General features: G+C 48.5%; 1 protein-coding gene across 1 annotated transcript in view; it reads left to right on the top strand.

Annotated features, from left to right (window-relative positions):
• Positions 1-21049, top strand: part of LOC144115613 (uncharacterized) — a 56809-nt gene that overhangs the window by 22409 nt on the left and 13351 nt on the right. Inside the window, exons 4-8 of the mRNA XM_077650035.1 lie at positions 922-1018; positions 11969-12081; positions 14355-14499; positions 18656-18792; positions 19448-19553. Of these exons, the coding sequence (XP_077506161.1) occupies positions 922-1018; positions 11969-12081; positions 14355-14499; positions 18656-18792; positions 19448-19553 (598 nt within the window). The remainder of the gene's footprint in view (positions 1-921; positions 1019-11968; positions 12082-14354; positions 14500-18655; positions 18793-19447; positions 19554-21049) is intronic.

The following is a 21049-nucleotide window of genomic DNA, read 5'->3' as shown; positions in this document are numbered from 1 at the left end:
AAGTCTCCAGGACGCGCTAATAACGACCTCGGCGTATTGCTGCCGCGTTTGCTAATGGTCACCTGATTTCACCGGCATTCGTCAGAGAAGTGCGACTTGCACCTCCAGTAGTGTTATTTCGAGCCATCGGCCGATAAGCAAGCTGTGCTCTTTGGTTGCCATTCGCGCGTCTGCAACCAGAGACAGCCTTTGATAGTAAAACTGTGATAAACTTATATCTATACGCAAGTTTCGTCTTTGTTGTTGAGTATCTCGGTCAGGTGAGCACACACGGCAGTTCGCGACAAACGCCTCATTGTGCTGTTCCCGGTAAACTGGAAGGACCTCCCCTTCAGCAAGTTTTAGTTGCGCGTCTTTATGTTGTTGTTGTTGTTAGCCTATCAAAAGATGATGGGCTAACAACAACAACAACATAAAGACGCGCAACGAAAACTTGCTGAAGGGGAGGTTCTTCCGGTTTACCATCTGGGCCCTGCCGATTTTCCGCGTGCCGCGCACCTTTTCAGTTTCTCTCATTTTTGTCGTAGCACTGACGAAAAGGGTGCCTGCATTAAAGAAATCAATGGTTCGTATGCAAGGTTTTCAAGTACTATCGCATAGCGCCGCCGCAATCCAACTTAGCACATTCAACGCAAAACAAGCCACGCAGAGAACACGAAATGGACACAGTTCCGTGTCCCGTCTCGAATTCTTTTTGTTGCGTTTCTCATTACGCGTTGCAAGATATATATGATGCTGCGGAACAAACTAGCGCGCCGAAAAGCCTTAACGCGGCAAGCAGAATCCTGTTGGTGAATCCAACTAAAAACTGAGCCGAGAGAAGAAAAACGAGAAAACAAGGATACGTTAGAATGCGACGCTAAATTTTCGCGCTCTTTCATCAGTACAGTTAATGACAGCGAGCCGGGGAATCATTTGCAGGCTTCATGGGCATCAAGGCCACGCAAACCAATGACGCGTGTAAGGGCGCTTTGGAAGCGACACGACAAGTCCTCAGCGGCAAGTTGGACGAATGTGGGTACGTACATGTTTCTGATGTATTTTCATGCATTCTCTCAGAGCCACATTAGCGATAACAAGGAGAACGAGGTTAAACCAGCGGCTCTTTACAAATGGCAGCTCAGTAAGTTGTCTGAACCATGGCTTGCATCTTTCAGCTTTCCCGCCTTGTAATTTTTTTTCCTCAAAATAGCACACGCTCGAGTTACGTAACGTTCCTATTTTTGTCTTGTCGCAGACTTACTGCCTCTTTTGTGCTTGGTGCCGTACTATCCTACAAGAATTACGAGTTTCGTAAAGGTCATATAGACCAAATCATTAACCTGTCTATTCAAATAAGTTCATTAATTGGTGATTTTGAGAACAAAACTGTTATGTAGTCCGCACGTACAGATATTCCGCAAGGCGTAAAATTTTAACATTTAAAACATGTGCAGCCTGGGGTCTCTAGACAGAAAATTACGGTACTCGGAAATGACGTCATGCGGGAAAGCTTGTATGGGCTCGACCGTTAGCTTCGAAATGCTAATGGTCAGGAGTCCTTCGTATCTTGGTTTGTAGATTTCGATTTGGATTTGGACCGTAGATGGTGCTTTGAAGGGAGGTTAAATACCATTTCGTGCGGCCTTCAGGGTCATAATGCCACATCACCTGTGTTAACGTGCGCTTTTAGTCGCATCTTTTTAAAAAATTAACCCTCAGCAGACCATTTCGTAAAGACACGTTGAAGAGCAAAGTACGCCGAGAGTTGCGAGCGCATCGTCGGCTTCTGCCTCAACATGGACTAGATACCACTTGTTGCACTGGTGACGCATCGAAACTAAGCATAGTTTTAGAGATCGAGTTTGACCCAAATATTGCAACAATTATTCATACTTGGTATCTAAACACAGCAGTGAATGCTTACATAAGCGTGCACCAGAAAATGTATTCATAGGTCCCTTCGTTCAAGGATAAAACTTAGTTTAAACGGTTCTTGCCCCTAAACATATTTCTTAGGTTTCGGGTTAAACACAATTTCTGCCAGAAAATACGCCTACTAAAGAACGTCGTTTTCAGGCGAACAATGCTGAGGACACCGCATGAAAATTTGTGGAGAACTTGTGCTGCTTATTGCAAAGGGGCGATTTCAGTTAACTGATAATTTTAAACCTCATTGGGCACGAGTTATTCGTGGCACGGCCTGATTTAAGGATAACTCAGAAAGGTACGTTTTTGGACAGAGAAACCAAAGCACGCGGGACGACCAGATATCTTTTTGGCATCACCGACGACGTGTGGATCCTGTGCGTTAAAGTGGGTCGCTCGGATGTTGAATGAATGTTTTGCAGTGTACAAAGGCAAGCAGGGCTTGCATGTACGCAGAAGTGCTTCGCAGGAGCCGGAAGTACGCGCGTCGAGATAACTGTAATAAATGAGAAAAAATAATTATCTACCGTGTAAAGCTTCTTGGTGCAATCTGCCATTTCTATATTCTTTATGAAAATAACGATCAAAGATACTGCATTTTATGCCCCGCAAAGATACATTGATTTGTTGTAAATTGTCTTTTTCCGCAAATAAAATTACCCCGAGAACTCCGAATACTGCATTTTATGTCCCGCAAAGACACAATGATCTGTAGTAAATTGTCTTTTTCTGCAAATAAAATTACCCCAAGAACTCCGAATTATAAAATATTTTGCTGAACAATGTCATTTGTTCCAGTATTAGACCTAAAAAGAATCTACCACCGAATTCTGCAAAGAAATAAAACCCGATAACGAAGAGCCCTACGTATTCACGATGGGTTACTGTGCAAAAACCTCATTAAGCTCTCAACCCAAGAATTGGGAAGCCGATTGCCGACCGCACGTGTCATATAATGTTTTCATATGCCAGGAAACTTGCAGGAGGCGCACTTTTCTGTTCACTTAGCCCAGTTTTGACACTCGTAAACGACATGGTAGATGTTAATTTTTATATGTATAGATGCCAGTGCTGCGTCTGAAGTCTTGAGTGTGAAGAATTTTGATCTAATTAGGCAAAGCCGACTTACAAACTATGCTTAGTGGCGTTACACCAATAGAACAAGTGGAAATGACAACTAAACGAGTCGCTCACAATTCCCAGAATATACTATGGCGTCCTGTGACTTCCCGAAGTGGTGCTTTGAATCATTTGTTGCCGCGCACTCAAGACCGAGCCAAGAAGTTAGTCAACAATGATGAAGCAGGAACAGCATCGAAGATGTAAAACGATGCTTGGCGGTAGTAGAGGTGCTACCAAACGACACGCTCTAGCGCTGTGACAAGTGCTAGGATGCAACACTGAATCTTCACGCTCTGAAGTCGTAAGTTCATATAAGGAAAAGCTTGCCTCAGGGCCATCGCCATGCTGGCCTCTGTGGTCAGCGGCAGACGTCATAAAAATTATCGACCCCCGATTTATCTGGTTAAGGCCCAGCGATGGCGTAGAGGTAGAGCATCCGCCTCGCGTGGAAGAGGACCGAGGTTCGAATCCTGGTGCCGCGCATTTCTCCACCGGGTTTCAAAAAAAAATCCGCGTGTCGATGGAATTGCATACCCAGGCCTGGAGTGCGGCCTGATCTCGGTGACCAGAACCGACAACGCGCTCTCTCACCAGAGCGGGATTTGGCCACCCTGGTGTAGTACATGGCCACAACCTTCTATGATCAAACCAATTAACCCTCGGCCCTCAGTCCCCAGCGGCTGCGGAGCAACTGACCACGGCGGCGGTCAGACCTGTGACGCAGCGGAGGGTGCTAAGAATCTCTGGCTCCGGACAGGCCGCCATTGGAATATGAACCTGGCAACGTTTAACGCTAAAACTTAATCTAGTGAGGCTAGCCTAGCAGTGCTGTTCGAGGAACTAGCGGGAATTAAATGGGATGTGATAGGGCTTAGCGAAGTTAGGAGGACAGGTGAGGCGTATACAGTACTAAAGGACGGACACATACTGTGCTATCGCGGGTTAGAGGATAGACGAGAACTAGGTGTGGGATTCCTCATTAATAATGATATAGCTGGCAACGTAGAGGAGTTCTATAGTATTAACGAGAGGGTAGCAGCTATAGTAATTAGGCTGAATAGGAGGTACAATCTGAAAGTGGTGCAGGTCTACGCGCTCACATCCAGCCATGATGACCAGACCGTTGAAAGTTTCTATGAGGACGTAGAAACGGCAATGAATAAAGTAAAATCGCAGTACACTGTACTGATGGGCGACTTCAATGCGAAGGTGGACAAGAAGCAGGCTGACGACCACGTGGTAGGTGACTATGGGATAGGCTCTAGAAATAGCAGGGGAGAGTTATTAGTCGAATTCGCGGATAAAAATAATTTACGGATCATGAATATCTTTTTCCGCAAACGATAAAACAGGAAGTGGACCTGGAAGAGCCCCAATGGCAAAACTAAAAATGAAATAGACTTCATACTATGCGCTAAACCTGGCATCATTCAGGTGTGGCCGTACTCGGAAAGGTGCGTTGTAGCGACCACAGAATGATAACGTCTAGACTTAGCTTACACTTGAAGAGGGAACGGAAGAACCTAGTGAAGAAGACCATTAACGAGTTAGCCGTAAGAGGGAAAGCACAGGAGTTTAGGATAGCGCTGCAAAACAGATATTCGGCTTTAACTGAGGAAGACGATCTTGATGTTCATACAATGCACGATAATCTGATATCAATAATTACGGAGTGAGCAGTAGAAGTAGGCGGTAGGACAGTTCGACAGGATACCGGGAAGCTATCTCAGGTGACGAAAGATCTGATTAAGAAGCGCCAAAGCATGAGGGCGTCTAACCCTACGGACAGAATAGAAATAGTAGAGCTTTCGAAATTAATAAACAAGCGCAAAGTAGCCGACATAAGGAAGTTTAATGTGGAGAGAATCGAGCATGCTCTAAAGAACGGAGGTAGCCTAAAAGCAGTGAAGAGGAAACTAGGCATAGGTAAAAACCAGATGTATGCATTAAGAGACAAGCAGGGCAATGTCATTAGCAATATGGATAAGATAGTTAACGTAGCCGAAGAGTTCTACACAGATCTGTACAGTAGCCAATGCAATCAGAGCGTTAATGAGGAAGAGAGCAGTGCATAGCAATGCGTCATCCCGCCAGTAACGAAAGATGAGGTAAAGAAAGCCTTAGAAGCAATGAAAAGGGGAAAAGCAGCTGGGGAGGACCAGGTAACAGCAGATCTGTTGAAGGATGGAGGGTACATCGTGCTAGAAAAACTAGCCACCCTGTATACGCAATGCCTTATGACCTCGACTGTGCCAGAAGCTTGGAAGAATGCAAACATTATCTTAATTCATAAGAAGGGAGACGCCAAGGACTTGAAAAATTACAGGCCGATCAGCTTACTATCCGTTGCCTACAAAGTATTTACTAAGGTAATCGCTAATAGAGTAAGGGCGTTAGACTTTAATCAACCAAATGATCAGGCAGGCTTTCGTAAAGGATATTCCACAATAGATCATATTCACACTATCAATCAGGTGATTGAGAAATGCGCAGAATATAACCAACCTCTATATATAGCTTCCATTGATTACGAGAAAGCATTCGACTCAGTGGAAACCTCAGCAGTCATACAGACATTGCGTAATCAGGGGGTAGAAGAGCCTTATGTCAAAATACTGGAAGATATATATAGCAACTGCACAGCTACTATAGTCCTCCATAAAGTCAGCAATAAAATTCCAATAAGGAAGGGCGTCTGGCAAGGAGACACGATCTCGCCAATGCTGTTCCCCGCTTGTTTACAGGAGGTATTTCGAGGCCTGAATTGGGAACAGTTGGGAATAAGAATAAATGGAGAATGCCTAAATAATCTGCGATTCGCTGATGACATTGCCTTGCTGAGTCACTCAGGAGGTGAACTGCAAATCATGATCAATGAGTTAGACAGGCAGAGCAGATCGTTGGGTCTAAAATTAACACGCAGAAAACCAAGGTAATGTTCAACAGCCTAGCAAGGAAACACCAGTTCGCAATTGGCAGCGAGAGCCTAGAAGTTGTGACGGAATACGTCTACTTAGGGCAGGTAGTGACAGCTCATCCGGATCATGAGAGGGAGATAACTCGAAGGTTAAGAATGGCGTGGAGCGCATATGGCAAATTCTCGCAGATCATGAGTGGCAGTTAACCAATTTCCGTAAAGAGGAAAGTGCACAACAGCTTTATCTTACCGGTACTCACCTACGGGGCAGAAACGTGGAGGCTAACGAAAAGAGTTCAGCTTAAGTTAAGGACAACGCAGCGAGCCATGGAAAGAAAAATGATAGATGTAACGTTAAGAGACCGGAAGCGGGCAGAGTGGGTGAGGGAACAAACGCGGGTTAATGACACCCTAGTCGAAATCAAGAGAAAGAAATGGGCTTGGGCAGGGCATGTAATGCGAAGGCAAGATAACCGCTGGTCCTTAAGGGTAATGGAGTGGGTTCCAAGAGATTGTAAGCGTAGCAGGGGGCGCCAGAAGGTTAGATGGGCGGATGAGATTAAGAAGTTTGCAGGCAAAGGGTGGATGCAGCTGGCAAAGGATAGGGTTAATTGGAGAGACATGGGAGAGGCCTTTGCCCTGCAGTGGGTGTAGTCAGGCTGATGATGATGATGATGATGATTTATCTGGTTAAGTTAAATGTTACAAAACCAACGACTGGGGCTAGACGGTACAGGGTTTTTGCAATGGAAACGCAAACTTTGACAGAACTACACAGTTCTGTTTGCCGTCTCTGTGTCGTTTTGTCAAAGTTACCGCTTCCACTGTAAGAATAAGCTAAATGTGGCTTAGGTGCGCGAGCACGTTTGCCCTTGTTAGCTTTGTTTTATCATTGTTTAGCTGTTTACAAGCTTGGAAATTCGAGTTGCACCCAAACGTAATTGCAGTCGTTCTTCGGCTTTCCTCTCGCGATAAGCCGCCTGAGCTGCTCGTTGCGATTCGAGCCGCCGTTCCCTCTGTTCGGTGTTCTCTGAAGCCGCTTGTACACGCCTCTCGACTGCACGTTCCTCCGGCGGCTTCATCATTCGCATCTTCTTTCTTGCTGTTCTTCGCGTTCCTCGCTCTTCATCTCTTTCCGAATCCCATTTGGCAAAGTTATACTGTCTTTGCACCTGTCTTTGCATCGCATCGAAATCGGTCGAAGGACCGGCTTCTTCAATAATTTTCCACTTGCTCCACTGCACGTTCCTCCGGCGACTCCATCCTTCGCCTCTTCTCCTTCTTCCTCTTCTACTTCATCCTTCGCATCGAGAAACGTAACCGCGTGTCTCGCTTTTCATCTTCACACCCTCTCTCTCCGCACGGCGGAAGATGGCGGGACGCTCCTCCGAGCTTCCCCGAGTTACACCGAGGCTTCAGCATGATGCGTCTCGGATTTTTCGCTAGTGACCCATCTAGTGCTTGCGCACTAAAAGTTCTAGTTCCATTTTTCGTGTAACAACGGACTGAGCCGCTTTGCAGCCGCCGCGGTGGCTCAGTGGCTATGGTGCTGGGCTGGTGACCCGAAAGACGCGGGTTCGATACCGGCCGCGGAGGTCACGTTTCGGTCGAGGCGAAATGCTACAGGCCCGTGCACTCTGCGATGTCTGTTATCCGGACACCTCCACTACGGCGTCCCTCAAAACCTCAGTCTGCCGTCACATGAGCAGCGTTTGTTTCAAGTGCGAGCAGAGAGGACATCTGGCCAGAGTATGCCGGTCAAGCACGTCACAGACTGAAAAAGCGAGGTTCCGGAATGGACCGAAACCTGTCCACAATCTGGACGACGAGCTAGCGGCGACGGAATACAGGCCGGAGAAGGAGAGAGCTTACGACTTATGGACGCTTCAAGCGGCCGGGCCAGAGCCAATGGGTGTTGAAGTTTCTATCAATGAGGTGACGTTGGACATGGAGCTTGACACCGGCGCCACTGTGTCAACTATCAGCGAGAGGAAGTTTACGCAGCTGGTTCCCTCGGCGAGACTGGAGACATCGGAGGTGCAGCTAGCTCAGAGGATTTTCCGGCGACACGAAGCCGGTGGTGGTGAGTCAATTCCATGAGGTATTCTCGGAGGGACTGGGCACCCTTGACGGCGTGACGGCCCAAATTACCGTGCAAGAGGGTGCTAAGCCAAGATTTTTTTAAACCGCGTGTCGTCCCGTTCGCGCTACGAGACAGAGTTGCCGAGGAGTTGCCCAGGATGGAGCGTGAGGGAGGCATCCGCCCTGTAAAGACGTCCGAATAGGCCGCGCCCATCGTTCCCGTAGTAAAGCGGGATGGCCGCGTTCGCCTGTGCGGCGACTTCAAGATGACAGTCAACCCAGCGACGGTGCTGGAGTCATACCCAACCCATCGCATCGAGGAGCTGTTTGCAAGGCTAACGGGGGGCGCTAAGTTTACAAAGCTCGACCTGAGAGATGCATACCAGCAGGATAAGCTGCACGAAGATCTCAAAAATTTGTCACCATCAACACCTCGAAGGGATTGTACCAGTTCACCCGACTTCCGTTCAAGGTGTCGTCAGCCCCGGCTTTATTTCAACGCGAGGTGTAGAACCTTCTGCACAATCTTGACCATGTCACGGCATACTTGAACGATATACTGGTAACCGGTGCCAACGACAGCGACCATTGGGCTAATGTGTGCCGAGTCATGGAGCGACTGAGGAGATCCGGGCTGAGGCTGAAGCTTTCTCAATGCGAGTTCCTGGTACCTAATGTGGAGTATCTAGGGCACGTCATCAGTGCAGCCGGTCTTCAACCGAACCCAACCAAGACCGAAGTCGTGCTGGCAGCAGCAGCAGTGCCTTGGACTGTGAAGGAGCTGCAAAGCTACTTGGACCTGATCAACTTTTATAGACAGTTGATGTCAAACCTCTCTAGTGTCTTGCACTCCCTGAACCGCTTATTGGAGGCAGAGGCCCGGTGGTGCTGGACGTCTGAAGAGGAGCAAGCTTTCCGGAAAAGCAAAGAGCTGCTTACGTCCGCTAGAGTTTTAACACATTTTGACCCTGCAAGGCTGACTGTCCTGATCACAGATGCCTCACCTTACGGGCTTGGGGCAGTCTTAGCACAGCACGAGACGTCGGGGGAAGAGCGCCCTATTCCTTTTGCGTCTCGAAGTCTGGTGGCTGCAGAAAGAACTACAGTCAGTTGGACAAGGGAGCGTTAGCGCTCGTGCCTGGGGTCACAAAGTTCAGACAGTACTTGTGGGGTCGCCCGTTCGAATCCGTAACTGACCACAAGCCACTACTAGGTTTGCTCACAGCAGACAGACCTGTCCCAGAGTCCCCTTCGCCCAATGGGCTACGATGGGCCGTGCTGTTGTCTGGATACCGATATGCACTAAGCTACCGGTCTGGTAGCCACATAGCACGTGCGGACGGACTGAGTCGCCTGCCACTTCCCACAACAGAGTTTTCCGTGGACTGCCCTGCTGACGTCTTCATGCGGCGGCAGTATTCCCGGGAACGCTATCGTCAGCTGCTGTTGCTGAAGCCACTGCCCCCCCCCGCGATCCAGTGGTTTCGTATATGATGGAAGCCTTGTGGACTGACTGCCAGCTGGACATGGGGCCTGAGGGGAAACCGTATGAAACACGGTTCTCCGAGATGAGTGTGCAAGCGAACTGCGTGCTCTGGGGCAACCGTGTGTTGGTCCCTGCGTCACTCCAGAGCGACGTCTTGAGGCTGATTCATGAGGTTCATCCAAGGATATCCAAGATGAAAGCTGTAGCGCGGAGCCATGTATGGTGGCCTGCAATGGATGACGATATCGTTGCTGCCGTCCAGGGGTGCCCAACATGCCAGGAGCAGCAGCGAGCATCACGGCCAATACCCGTCATGCCCTGGTCGTTCCTGGACAGACCGTGGTCAAGACTTCATGTGGACTATCCTGGGCCATACCGGAACACTTATTTTTTCATTGCAGTGGATGCATTTTCTAAATGAATTGAGGTGTTCCAAGTTTCTTCGCCATCTGCAGACGCCACCATTGCGTACTTTGAGAGTCATGTTCGCGAACTAGGGGTTACCCGACATCGCGGTGCCCGAAAATGGCCCAGCGTTTATTAGGAACCTGTCTGCAACATTCCTGAAGAATATTGGGGTGAGACGGATGCTGGTACCGCCGTACCACCAGCGTCTAATGGTGCTGCAGAGCAAGCCGTTCAGACCGTAAAGTGGAAGTTGCAGAAGGCTGGTCCTGGGGACCTTGGGGCACAAATTGCACGCTTTTTGCTGACTTGTCGATCGACACCACATGAAGTCACGGGATGCAGTCCCGCAGAGCTACTGCTGGGACGAAAAAGGAAGACTGCAATGGACCGGCTCCGGCCGGATCCAAGGGCCACCGTACAGCAAAAACTGCTCAAGCAGAAGATCAGATGCGACCAGCGAACGAAACCTCGTATTCAGGTACTGCCTGGGAATCAGGTATTCGCCAGAAACTTTCAGCCAGGGCCTGCATGGGTGCCGGCTGTAGTCACAACCCAGGGAGCGTTTTCATCGAACGTCCAACTGGCAGGCGGACGACGTTGGATGCGCCATCATGATCATCTCCGGCAGGCAAACCCGCTACCCCAGGCTGAGCATAACCCACTGTCCAGCACAGTCAGAGACCCTGACGTTCCTGGGCCCAGTCCCGGCATATCCAGTGATCAATAACGTCACGAGATATTAAACCCCATAAAAAAAACGAACCAACGGCATCGCAAGTGTCCGCGTGGTGGCTTTGACTGGTGACTGGGGCGCATCTTGCAGACGTATTGCCGATTACTTCGCAAGTCATAACAATGCAAGAGGAGCACTAAGCAGCAGCACCCTTTGTGTCAAGCCTTCTGAGTCACAGCGTATCGTAGTTTCTGATGTCACTGTTCATTTGTCACTGAACGCCGTTTCTGCAACGACACACCCCTGTATATAGCGTGCACACGCTGTTCCCGTGTCACCCCTTCCTCTCTGATTATCCTCCACGCCTGTCGTGATTAACTATCCTCTTTAGAGCTGGACGCCGCATATACATATTCTTGCTGCTGCGTGCATGCTAGCTTTCCACAAAAGAAATGATCGAGATGTATGTGTGCTTTATGGCCAGGATTATCGGTGCCGTTTAATAACTTCGTTTCGCATAAGTGGAATTTATTTTCTGTTAAACGTCGGTTAATAAAGTAAATATCTGCGTCTGTTCCTTTATAAGTGTGCATGTCCCTTAGGAAGAGAAGAGCAGAGCTAAACAGAAAACAAGAAACCACAAGAGTATACAGTCGGGCTAGTTGGTTCAAGTTCATCTTGAGCGCAAAGGACAGGACACAAGAAAGACAACAGGACAGGAAAAAATACAATAGGTCAGTTGATAGTCAGCGCTCGTCCTGTTCTATTTCTTGTGTCCCGTCCTTTGCGCTCTTTCTCAAGATGAACAAGAAAGCATACTGCTTTTTGACAAAACAGGCCAACAGCTGAACACAAGTGCAGTGAGCACTGACGGGTGTCACTGCTTACATGGTATTCAAGAATTATCTTGCAAGACTCATGACGTGCAGCAAGGAAACGGGCAGATTTTCCAAGAAAAAATCTTGGTGCTCTCGTTTTAGCTAATGCACTGGTACCTTACATCTCCCTGCATTCTCGTTCTGCAACACGGAACACCTGCGCGGGCGCCGGAAGGACCGCCGATATACGCCTAACCCCATTACGTACTCTCGACTTAGGAAGCTGTCTATACATGAGCCCCTAAAGACAAACAGGCGCCTTCCCCTCGCCCCAATACCGACATACACGTCACCTCGCCGACACATGTCCAACTCGTAGATCTGCCACCTCACAAGAGGCTCGTGGTACATTGCCAGCCCTTCCCCTTGCCCTTTTGCTGAGCGGGAGATGGCAGCCAGCGCTGGGCCTCTGACTTAAGAGGACGATGTTTGAAGGCAAAAACCTATTTTAATAATGATTCGTCTCTCTTTCTCTCTCGCTCTTGCTCGCGCAGGACGGTGAAGAAGCTCTTTGGCGAGTGCGCAGCGCAGCAACACCTCCTAACTGACCAGCTGGAGACCGGCATGGACCTCCTTGGATGCCAGCAGCAGGCACCGACTACCCCAGGTAACGGCGGTGCTGTGACCGAGGCACGCGACCAGTGATACTGGTCATTTTATCCATTCTTTGGCTCCGCGCATAAAGCAAGAGGCTAACAAAGTCGACGGCCGCATCGTCAAGAGTAGACGGCGAACTAATCTCGGAGCCAGCTTAAGGCAGTTGAGCCTCAAAGAGCGAGTTGTAGATGGCAGCCCACGCGCTCTCCGCAATCTCCATTTGTGTGTTGCGGTCACCATGCAGACGGGGACGATGCAAGGACTCTTTACGTACTTACGAGGCACGCACATCATTCCTGAGAGATATGCAGGTCATCACGTGCGCTTCTGGTCCGCGCTGTGAGGCTTGTTTTGCATTACCTCGAATCTCTCTATAGATTGAGTGAGAATGATCCTCAGCCCGCCGCAGCTGAGGTGTTCTAAAGCGCGCTACAAAAGCTCCACAACGTGGCCTGTCAGCAGCAAATCCCGGTGGCCTGTAAATACCAGATGTTTTAAGGAAGCCGGCCTTTAATTTTTAAATGCAGGGCTTTTGGGATAAAGGGAAGCTTTTTGAGGCCTAGTAATACCAGTGTGGGCGGACGTCAAAAAACAAGTGAATCGTGTTAACTAGTAAAGCGATTAACTAAATTCTAATTGTTAACTTTTTAACTATCACCGATAGGCACCTCACTGCAATCATTGATTTGTAGCCGGCCGTTAGTAATAGCCGTATCAGTTTTTACAATTTCGAAAACTCGACTCGCTCGCCGCTGTATATGGCTCAACTACTTTGGGCCATAGCACTCAAGAAAAAACAAAATCCCTGATTCATTACTCACTGTACTATTAGTGTCTTCTTTTCCGTGTAACAATAAAGGGTGTGTTTCTGTGCAGGTTGCTGTGGCTGCCAAGTAGTACGTTACACATCGTGTTCATTTGCATCGCGCGCGCGTTGAACTGTTCATACCGGTGCATCACCTAAGATGGTCTGCAATTTAAAAATACGCTTTTTGAGTTAGAAAGGAGTTTTTTTCGGCATAGCATTGTGAGCGGTGTAGCGCATCAGAAAACAGCTAAGATGCGCTAACAAGTAGGCTGGTTGGCTAATATTGAGCAGTCAACTTTTTAACTATTACTGTTAGTCTCTTTTTTTAGAGGCGTGCAACCGGTCTCAAGTAATATCCAAATTAAGTTCTTAGAATTTCAAAAAACAGAGTTACCCCCGCCGCTGTGACCCAACAAGTTTTGGCTACATAGAGCTGAAATACATGCGCCTTCGAGGCGCTTGCAGGCAAAGCAACCCCTACGGTGCACGTAACTCGTCGAAATATCCAAAAGTTATTCGGCCACAGCGCCGAGGGTAACTGTGTTTTCGAAATTCTAAGAACCTTTATGTGTGTTACCCACGGTGGTCTACACGTCTCTCACTAAATAATGAGAACAGAAATAGTTAAAAATTCAACTACTCAATATTAATTAACCAGCCTACAATTTAGCATGTCTTAGCTATGTTCGCATACACTGCTGCGCTGAAAATGCTGTTCCGAAAAAAGCGCGTCCAACTAAAAAAAAAATTGTTTTTAAAAATTGCAGAACATCCTACATGAGACGCCCGGCATGTATGCGCTGCTCGCGGTAGTAAACGTAGTTGAAATCAGCGATTTGTGGTGTCTCCCTGTTGTCCGTGTTCGTTGTTGCGCTGTGTGAATACAAGTAGTGAAGTCCCAACTAGCTCAGCAATTCGTTTCGAACTATCTTGCCAGCCGCGACCATCCCTTTGTTTTTACTGCATGATCGAGCTTCCCTCGGCCCAGTCACAGAGTTCCAAGCAATAACAGGTTCGCTAACTACCGTGGCCGCGTTTTTGCAGGAACTCCTACGAGCCGAGTGATCGTTCTCGAAAGTGATACAGTTGATACTAAATACGGTTTGTTTTTCAAGCGATTAAACCCAAGTGAGGTTTTATACGCTTGGCAAGCGCCGAAATATTCTTAATGTGTGCCTAACAGGGGAGGTGGAGATTAGAGCGATTCTAATGAAGATAAAAAAGTTTGTCGGTGCCGAATAATACTAGTTGACCACCGGGGATTATTTAACCCACAACACACACAAGAACAAAAAAACAGCGGTGTGCAGTCATTTTCGCGTTTTGCCCCCTCCAAAATGTGGCCGTCAGTGCAGTCGAATATGACGATGGCAATCAGGACGCCGAGGCCACTGAGCCGTGGTGGTGGGTCTAGAGGCGGGTGCAGTCGGCTCCCCGCGTCTGAGCGGGGACTCGGATTTTCTTCCTTTCCGCAGCGCCCCAGCCCGGGCCTGGTCACCACAAAGAGCCGCAGTGCCACGAAGACGAAGCCCGCAGGTGCCTAAATGAAGCGGTCATGGATCTGGCGACTTCCTTTGGATTTAAGCAAGGCGATGTGATGCAGGAACAGCCCGCTTGCACGTAAGAAAAGCAGGCTTTAAGTACAGATGGTTGCCATTAGGAACAGCAAAATTTCTACAGCTCTGTGCTGTTCTTTACGTTTGCGTTAAGTGTCCGATACATGCGGTATACCTGCACGAATAAGCCCACTTTCGGAAACATTTTATGCATCAGCGCTAATAGAAAGTTAGCACTGCGTCTATACTTTATAAGCCGAAGGAACAGAGCAGAAAATGAAAGCTCTATCAACAGAAGTTGGCGAACACGAGGTGACAGTACTTACACTAACATTCTGGAAGGCATCAACAAACTTGGAGTGAAAATGAAAACTTTCTACCGTTCCTTAGGGTGCCTCGATGCCGTTCCTTCAGTTACCCTGACTGCCTCTTTTGCTATTGTGGCCCTTTTTTTGTACCGTTATTCGGAGGTTGTTGTTGCCAACTAAATGCATGCTGCTCATGTAAAACTCCAGTCGGTGGTAAGCGTTGTCCGGTGCATTTTCCCTCATCCTGCCCCGTTTCATCGCGCCGCTCAGTGCAAAGTACGCAGATTCGTTCTGTACTCACACCCTTATTAGCGCAAAGCGAAGCGTGATCAATTTATACGAACCAGAACACGCTCTCTTCAGCGTTTGTGCATTCACCTGCAGATGAGAGCAGGAGGGGGAGATGGGGGGGGGGGGGGGGGGGGGGGCAAGACTTATCATTCATGTTTTTGCAAAAGGTATAACGCTCCAAATTAACGGTAAGCAAATGGTTACGCTCCTGTGTCGCATGAAAGACTGATCTAATAACGCGAAGGATGTAATCTAGTTGCATACCGTTCGTTTCAGGCTAGGCATATGATATTGTTCAGGCTGTTTCAGCGAACTTGAACCGGAATATTTAAAAAACCGCTTTTTGATATGTAGAGACGGCGTCTGCGGCATTTTAATACCAGTGCTGACGGACATCGAGAAACAGGTAAATCCCCTTAACTATAGTAAGCTGATTACCTGATTACTAATAGTTAACATGATAACTATTACACTTGGGTGCCCGGTTTCAGTCAGATATTTGTAGCTGAGTGTTAATAGTAGCTTGATCACCTTTTTAGAATTTCAGAAACGCGATTACCTGCGGCGCTGTGGCTAAACAGCGTTTGGCCTTCCTGCACGCGTTTCAAATAGGACGCGGCTTCGGCGCGCGCGCTGCGACGCCCATTCGTTGACGTCATTCCGTAGCACACATGTCATGTGACCTTTTACACATGTCATGTGACCGCCCGTGCTGCGTTGCTCACCGCTGCTCTGTGCTCCAGAGCGGACGGGATAATGAAGGTTATGTGAAACGCGCGCCATTGGTGAGCGTTGCAGTCCACGCGCCTAAAACGCACGATATTTGAAACGCGCGCGTGAAGGCAAAAAATTTTGAAGCCACAGTGCCAACTGTAAACGCGTTTTTAAAGTCCTAAATATTACTAACGACCAGCTATAGATCTCTAATTTAAACCTGGCGCCTAACTGTACTAGTTCAAACTTAACTAAAAGAATTTAGTTAAACAGCCCACTAGTTAAAAGGATTCACTCGTTTTTCTGATGTCCGCCAGCACAGGAAATACAATACCGCAGCCTGTATCTCTGCGCGTCAAAATCCTTTTTTTTATTCTGGTTCACCCTCACTTTTGGCTATCATATACTTGAGGCACATCCCCTCGCACTGGGGCAACTGTCTCAAATTTCAAGTATACAACAACCACGTCAAGAAGGACGCATGTAATTTTTCGGTTGATGCACAAGGCACCGAACGAGCATTTCAACGTTTACTGCCACTTTCCTTCCCTAAAGTGGCCCGCAAACGTGACACGGCGTGCCTCCAATATTTAGAACCACGGCAGACGCATGATGGGATCACAACGGCACAAGCTTGCGTATTCCGCTTAATATTAACGCGACAGCGTTAAGGGTTGTGTTCAGCGGAAGCCTGGCGTCGCAGTTAACGTGTTGAGGAAATCCGGATTCGTCGAGAGAGTCGTGACGTCACGCGTGGAGCCGTGGAATTGAAAAAGTGATAAAAACATTAGATAAATTGCGGTTTTAAGGTCGCAACATGGCTAACGTTATTGTGACATGTAAGAAAGTAAGGTAAATTAATTGGGCTGAAAGAAAAACTTCGGGTCGTTAGATGCGAATCAAATCTGTACCTCTTGGGTTGCGAGTCAGACAAGCTGCCCCTAGACCATCGAGGCACATTCGTTCGACTTGGTTCAATTGAGGCCTTCTTATCCGACAGTCCATGTCTGCGATGTGATATGCAAAGAGGAGCCCAAACCGCTGAATGGACCAATTAACGCTATCGCGTTTAATTGACACCTGTGCGTCGCAGCTGGCAAAAAGGGGCTGCAAGACGGCGAAAATAAGATATGCGCGTGGCTCGGAGGCTGCCGCAGATTGCAGCGGGCCCAAAGTTTTATAGCATTGAACCCTGCCAAGTATAGCTCCCAGAGCGGCCTGCTCGAACCCATACATCCACAGCGCTCTCTGTTATGTTGAACGGGTTACGTCAAACAACCCGTGGAACAAATTATTATACGGCCACTTTGTTCCTAAACGAATGCGCACGTTGCGAGCAAAAACACGCTCAGACTGCCAAATGGACTTAGGCGATCATGCTCGCCATCAGCAGCCATCAAGAGCCTTCTCGTGCTTTGTTGAGCATACAGCTCCCGGACGACGGGTATCCGTGGAGTGATCCCGTAAGCACGCATCTGTTCGCTGCCGTATGCAGCTGCATCTGGTTTGAAGAGCTATTTGTACTGCTAAGTAGCTCGAACGATGTATCACGTCGAATGGTTTCAGACATGAACAAGAGAAGTGCAACGGTGGGCTTTAAGCCTGTTTCAAGAAAATCGACGCAATGTCTGACAGTGGAGCGATCGAAGGGCCCAACGGTAGTCATGACACGTACTGGGATATTGCAACTTGTGGGTAAGACACCTGCCTGGGACGAATAGTCACGGCAGACGGAGATAAGATTAGGTTGGAGAGAGTAGCAGGAAGTTGACAAGTAATGCCTTGAGATGAACAGCACCTTACCGATAGCCCTGAGAAGAAAAGTGAGTAATCTGTGGGTCTGTACATACTTGTTTTTTTATCTACTTGCTTATTTGAGCGTACCATCTGTCCTAGCTAGTACCAGTATAGGCATGAACACTCAAATAGTCGCATGAGCAAAAATGACGAGAAATAACAATAACACGATGGAGATGCAAATCATCTGCCCTGCTCAGCATGCCATAAAACACCTCACCGGCTGAGCAATGACTAGTCGTGCAGTCGAATTCGGCTGTTGTGTGTATGTATCCTCAAGAAGGGAGCGAAATAGTTTGTGACTTACCTACACCCACTAAATTAAGGGGCCGAAACTTGCCAGCTAACAAAAAAACTTGAAGTTAGACATAAGACAGCATAGCTACAAGCAGAAGGAAAAATAGTGTTTGTAATACTACGGGAAAGAAAAGGGATGGCGCTCGTTTGAGAAGACAAGCGAGTCTACGATAACGGAGCGAGCGGACAACAATGGCGGCGTGACACAGCCCATGCAGGGTGGCGGAGATATAAGATGGGGAGATGAGGTAAGAGAGCTCGCACAGACTGGGTGGCCATGACCGGCTCAGAAAACAGTTAACTACACTTGCGTGTTACGCTATACTATTGTCCTGATGTTATGTAAACTTATTCATGATAGCGAAATCAGCAATCTACGAGAAAGGTCGGGGGTCCAGCCCAGCTACAGGAAGCCATGAGGCGTAGAATACGGCGCTGTCATGATAGAAAGCTCGTGAATTAACCCGATTTCACTTCACTAGTGGAAATGAGTGGGCCACTATATACCGCGTAGTTCAATAATAATTAACTGGGCACCCGATCTAACTTTTCCCTGTGCTTATTTATGCTTTTTTCGCTTCGTAAAATGTTCTGTTCCGGTTCTTTTAAATATTTTCCCCCTTTGTTTATCACATATGATCTTACGCGATACTGTTTAGAAGGTCCCAGTACAGTCACTGACTAGGGACCTCCTTGTATATAAATTTGTCCACCTTACATTTTATTTTTTATTCCAGTAAACTGATTCTGATTCTGGTTCTGAACAAACGTTAGTTGCTACACCACATTTTATTCAATGTTTGCACGGCGCAGTGACCCAGACCAAAGCTGTCTTCAAAAGCACCCTCTTGATGACTGCATAGATCAAAGCATGCAGCTCGGCGCCATTCAGACAGGCATCGAGAATGTGCGGAGAGCAGCTTGCGCAGACAACAGAGATCTTCTGAAGAGTGAGTATGAGTCGCTATATTCTGGGGGTTGTCCGAGCTGTGACAGACCTTGAGCACACTTTTTCGATGTGATTTGGAGCCGTTGCGCTCGCTGCCACCCGCTGCATCGACAAAGTTTGTGCGATGTTACCCTCTGACGGATCGACCGGCGAAAAATGAGGAGGACACAGGGATCTCTCACCAAGTAACTGAAGAAAAAGAGCAAGCGTTAGGAGCTTTGTGTTGCGAGGTGCCTACAACCCGGACCATGAGCGGGCGATTCCTGGCGCTTCACAACGCATACGCTTCGTTCCATCGGATCGTCAGCATACTTTCAGGCAGAGAAAAAGTAGAGACAGATCGGAGGCGGACATGTGGGTCACTCTTGGATGGGGCGTGGTTTTGGGGGAGGGGGTATGACCACCCCCATCCATAAAACCGACCTTGAGGTCTTTAACCCATAAGAAATATTGTGAAATGAAACCGAGATAAATACGTCTGTTGTCTGGGGGAAATACCTGAACCGTAAGTTAGCCCTTAGTTCAAGAAAAGTTATACGATTCATCTTGCCGGTGCCAGCTGCATACGTGAAGTCCAGTGGAAATAGGCAAATGTGTTAACCGTGTAGTGTGAGCGCTTTGAGATGCGGAACTTGAGGCCGCCATTCTCTCCACAGAAATTCGCAAGGTGGCATCCTGTTACGATCTGGAAGCCTTTGTCCAGTGCCTGAACACCGGCAACGTCCACATCGAGGGAACTATGCTTTCGCCTGAGCAGTGCCGGTGAGTATGCAGAAAGAAAATCGATTCATCGCGGACGTTCCTTCCGTGGCGTTTTCGTTCCGAATAAGCGCTCAGAATACGAAAGCAACAGGACACACGCACCCGCACACCCACACGCGCACACACATAGGCGCAAGGCACGGGCTGTGTGCATGGGGTGGTCACGTGATCACGCCCCCGTGGGGTGGAAGCCCGTTCGGGATGCCCCTCCACACTTCCCTCAGTCAGAGGGCGCACGAAGCGGTCCAGATCACAGCACAGTGCATGTCCTTCGTCACCAAACACAAGGCATTCAAAGAGCAAATACTCCACTGTCTCCCCAAAGCCACGCGTGTCACAAGCAGGGTCGTTTATCGTGCCATTGCGGAACGAACACCGCTTTGCAAAAGCAGCATCAAGCCACAGACGGCAAAGCAAAGCTCCTTCACGTCGCGGTAGATTAGGCGGATGAAAAATTGGAACCATGAGTCTGATGGAGCTGCTGTTCCTGCGGTTGAATAGCTGCAAGAACTGGATAGAGCTCGTCCAGTACCTGCAGCATATTTCATGCTTTTGGCACGTGCAGGAGCATACGCATGGTGTTCATATGGGTCTTTAGTATTTCGGTAGTTTGCAGGTATTCTCCTTGGACCGGAGCTTGGCCTTGTGCTCGATCATCAATAGGCTTGGGACCTTGAGAGCGTGCTACATGCTTGGTCATGGCAGGTATGCGTGGCTTCGAAGGAGTTGTTTAGTCACGTTTGCAGCAACATCTCCGGCTTCACCTGCCATGACGCTCCCATCTTTTTCAGCGGCATATGGAGGGGCAGGGCGAATTCCTGAAACATCTGAAGTATCGTTCACAACGGCCACTGTACTCCTAGACGACCTTCCACGACATAAAACACGTCATCGCACCTTTGCGGTGGCCTTCATGTGTGCCGAATGGTCTCTCGCAATTTGTTTAAGCACTTCCCATTCCCTCTTCAGGCGGGGACAGTCTTTCGAGGCTGCATCATGAGGGCCATGAAACCCGGTGCACTTTAGGAGAGTCGCCCAGAAGGTGTCCCCACTGTGTGGCTCAGAACACCTTTTACACGCCTTAGAGAAAGCACACACGCCGCTCATGTATCCCTATCGTCATAAAGTTTCGGCATTCGAACGGCTTTGGGGCGAAAGGACTAGCCGCGCGTTGGAAGTGCCCGTTTTTCACGTACGCTTAAATACACTCGCAGAAGCAGACACGTAGCCACCACTAGGTCTTCACACTCGCGGGGAAGACGAAGACCTAGTGGGTGGCTACGTGTCTGCTTCTAGCTTTGTGTTTTCGCTTTTCGCTCTCTTCTCGCGTGTGGCGTGGGTCGGACAGTGCCCTCCGTGCGACCGAATGTTGAAGACGCCCCAGCGGAGAAATTCCCGGCAAGGTGGACGCATTCTCAAGTGAGAAAACCCAACCAGAACCCTCAGGGGCAAGCTAGACTTAGCTCGGCACTGCCGAGCGAGGCCGCGCTACGCGT

This window comes from Amblyomma americanum, chromosome 1 (genome assembly GCF_052857255.1).
Source record: "Amblyomma americanum isolate KBUSLIRL-KWMA chromosome 1, ASM5285725v1, whole genome shotgun sequence".
Lineage (NCBI taxonomy): Eukaryota > Metazoa > Arthropoda > Arachnida > Ixodida > Ixodidae > Amblyomma > Amblyomma americanum.
The sequence above is the reverse complement of the archived record's forward strand: the minus strand, read 5'-3'. Positions and strand labels throughout refer to the sequence as shown.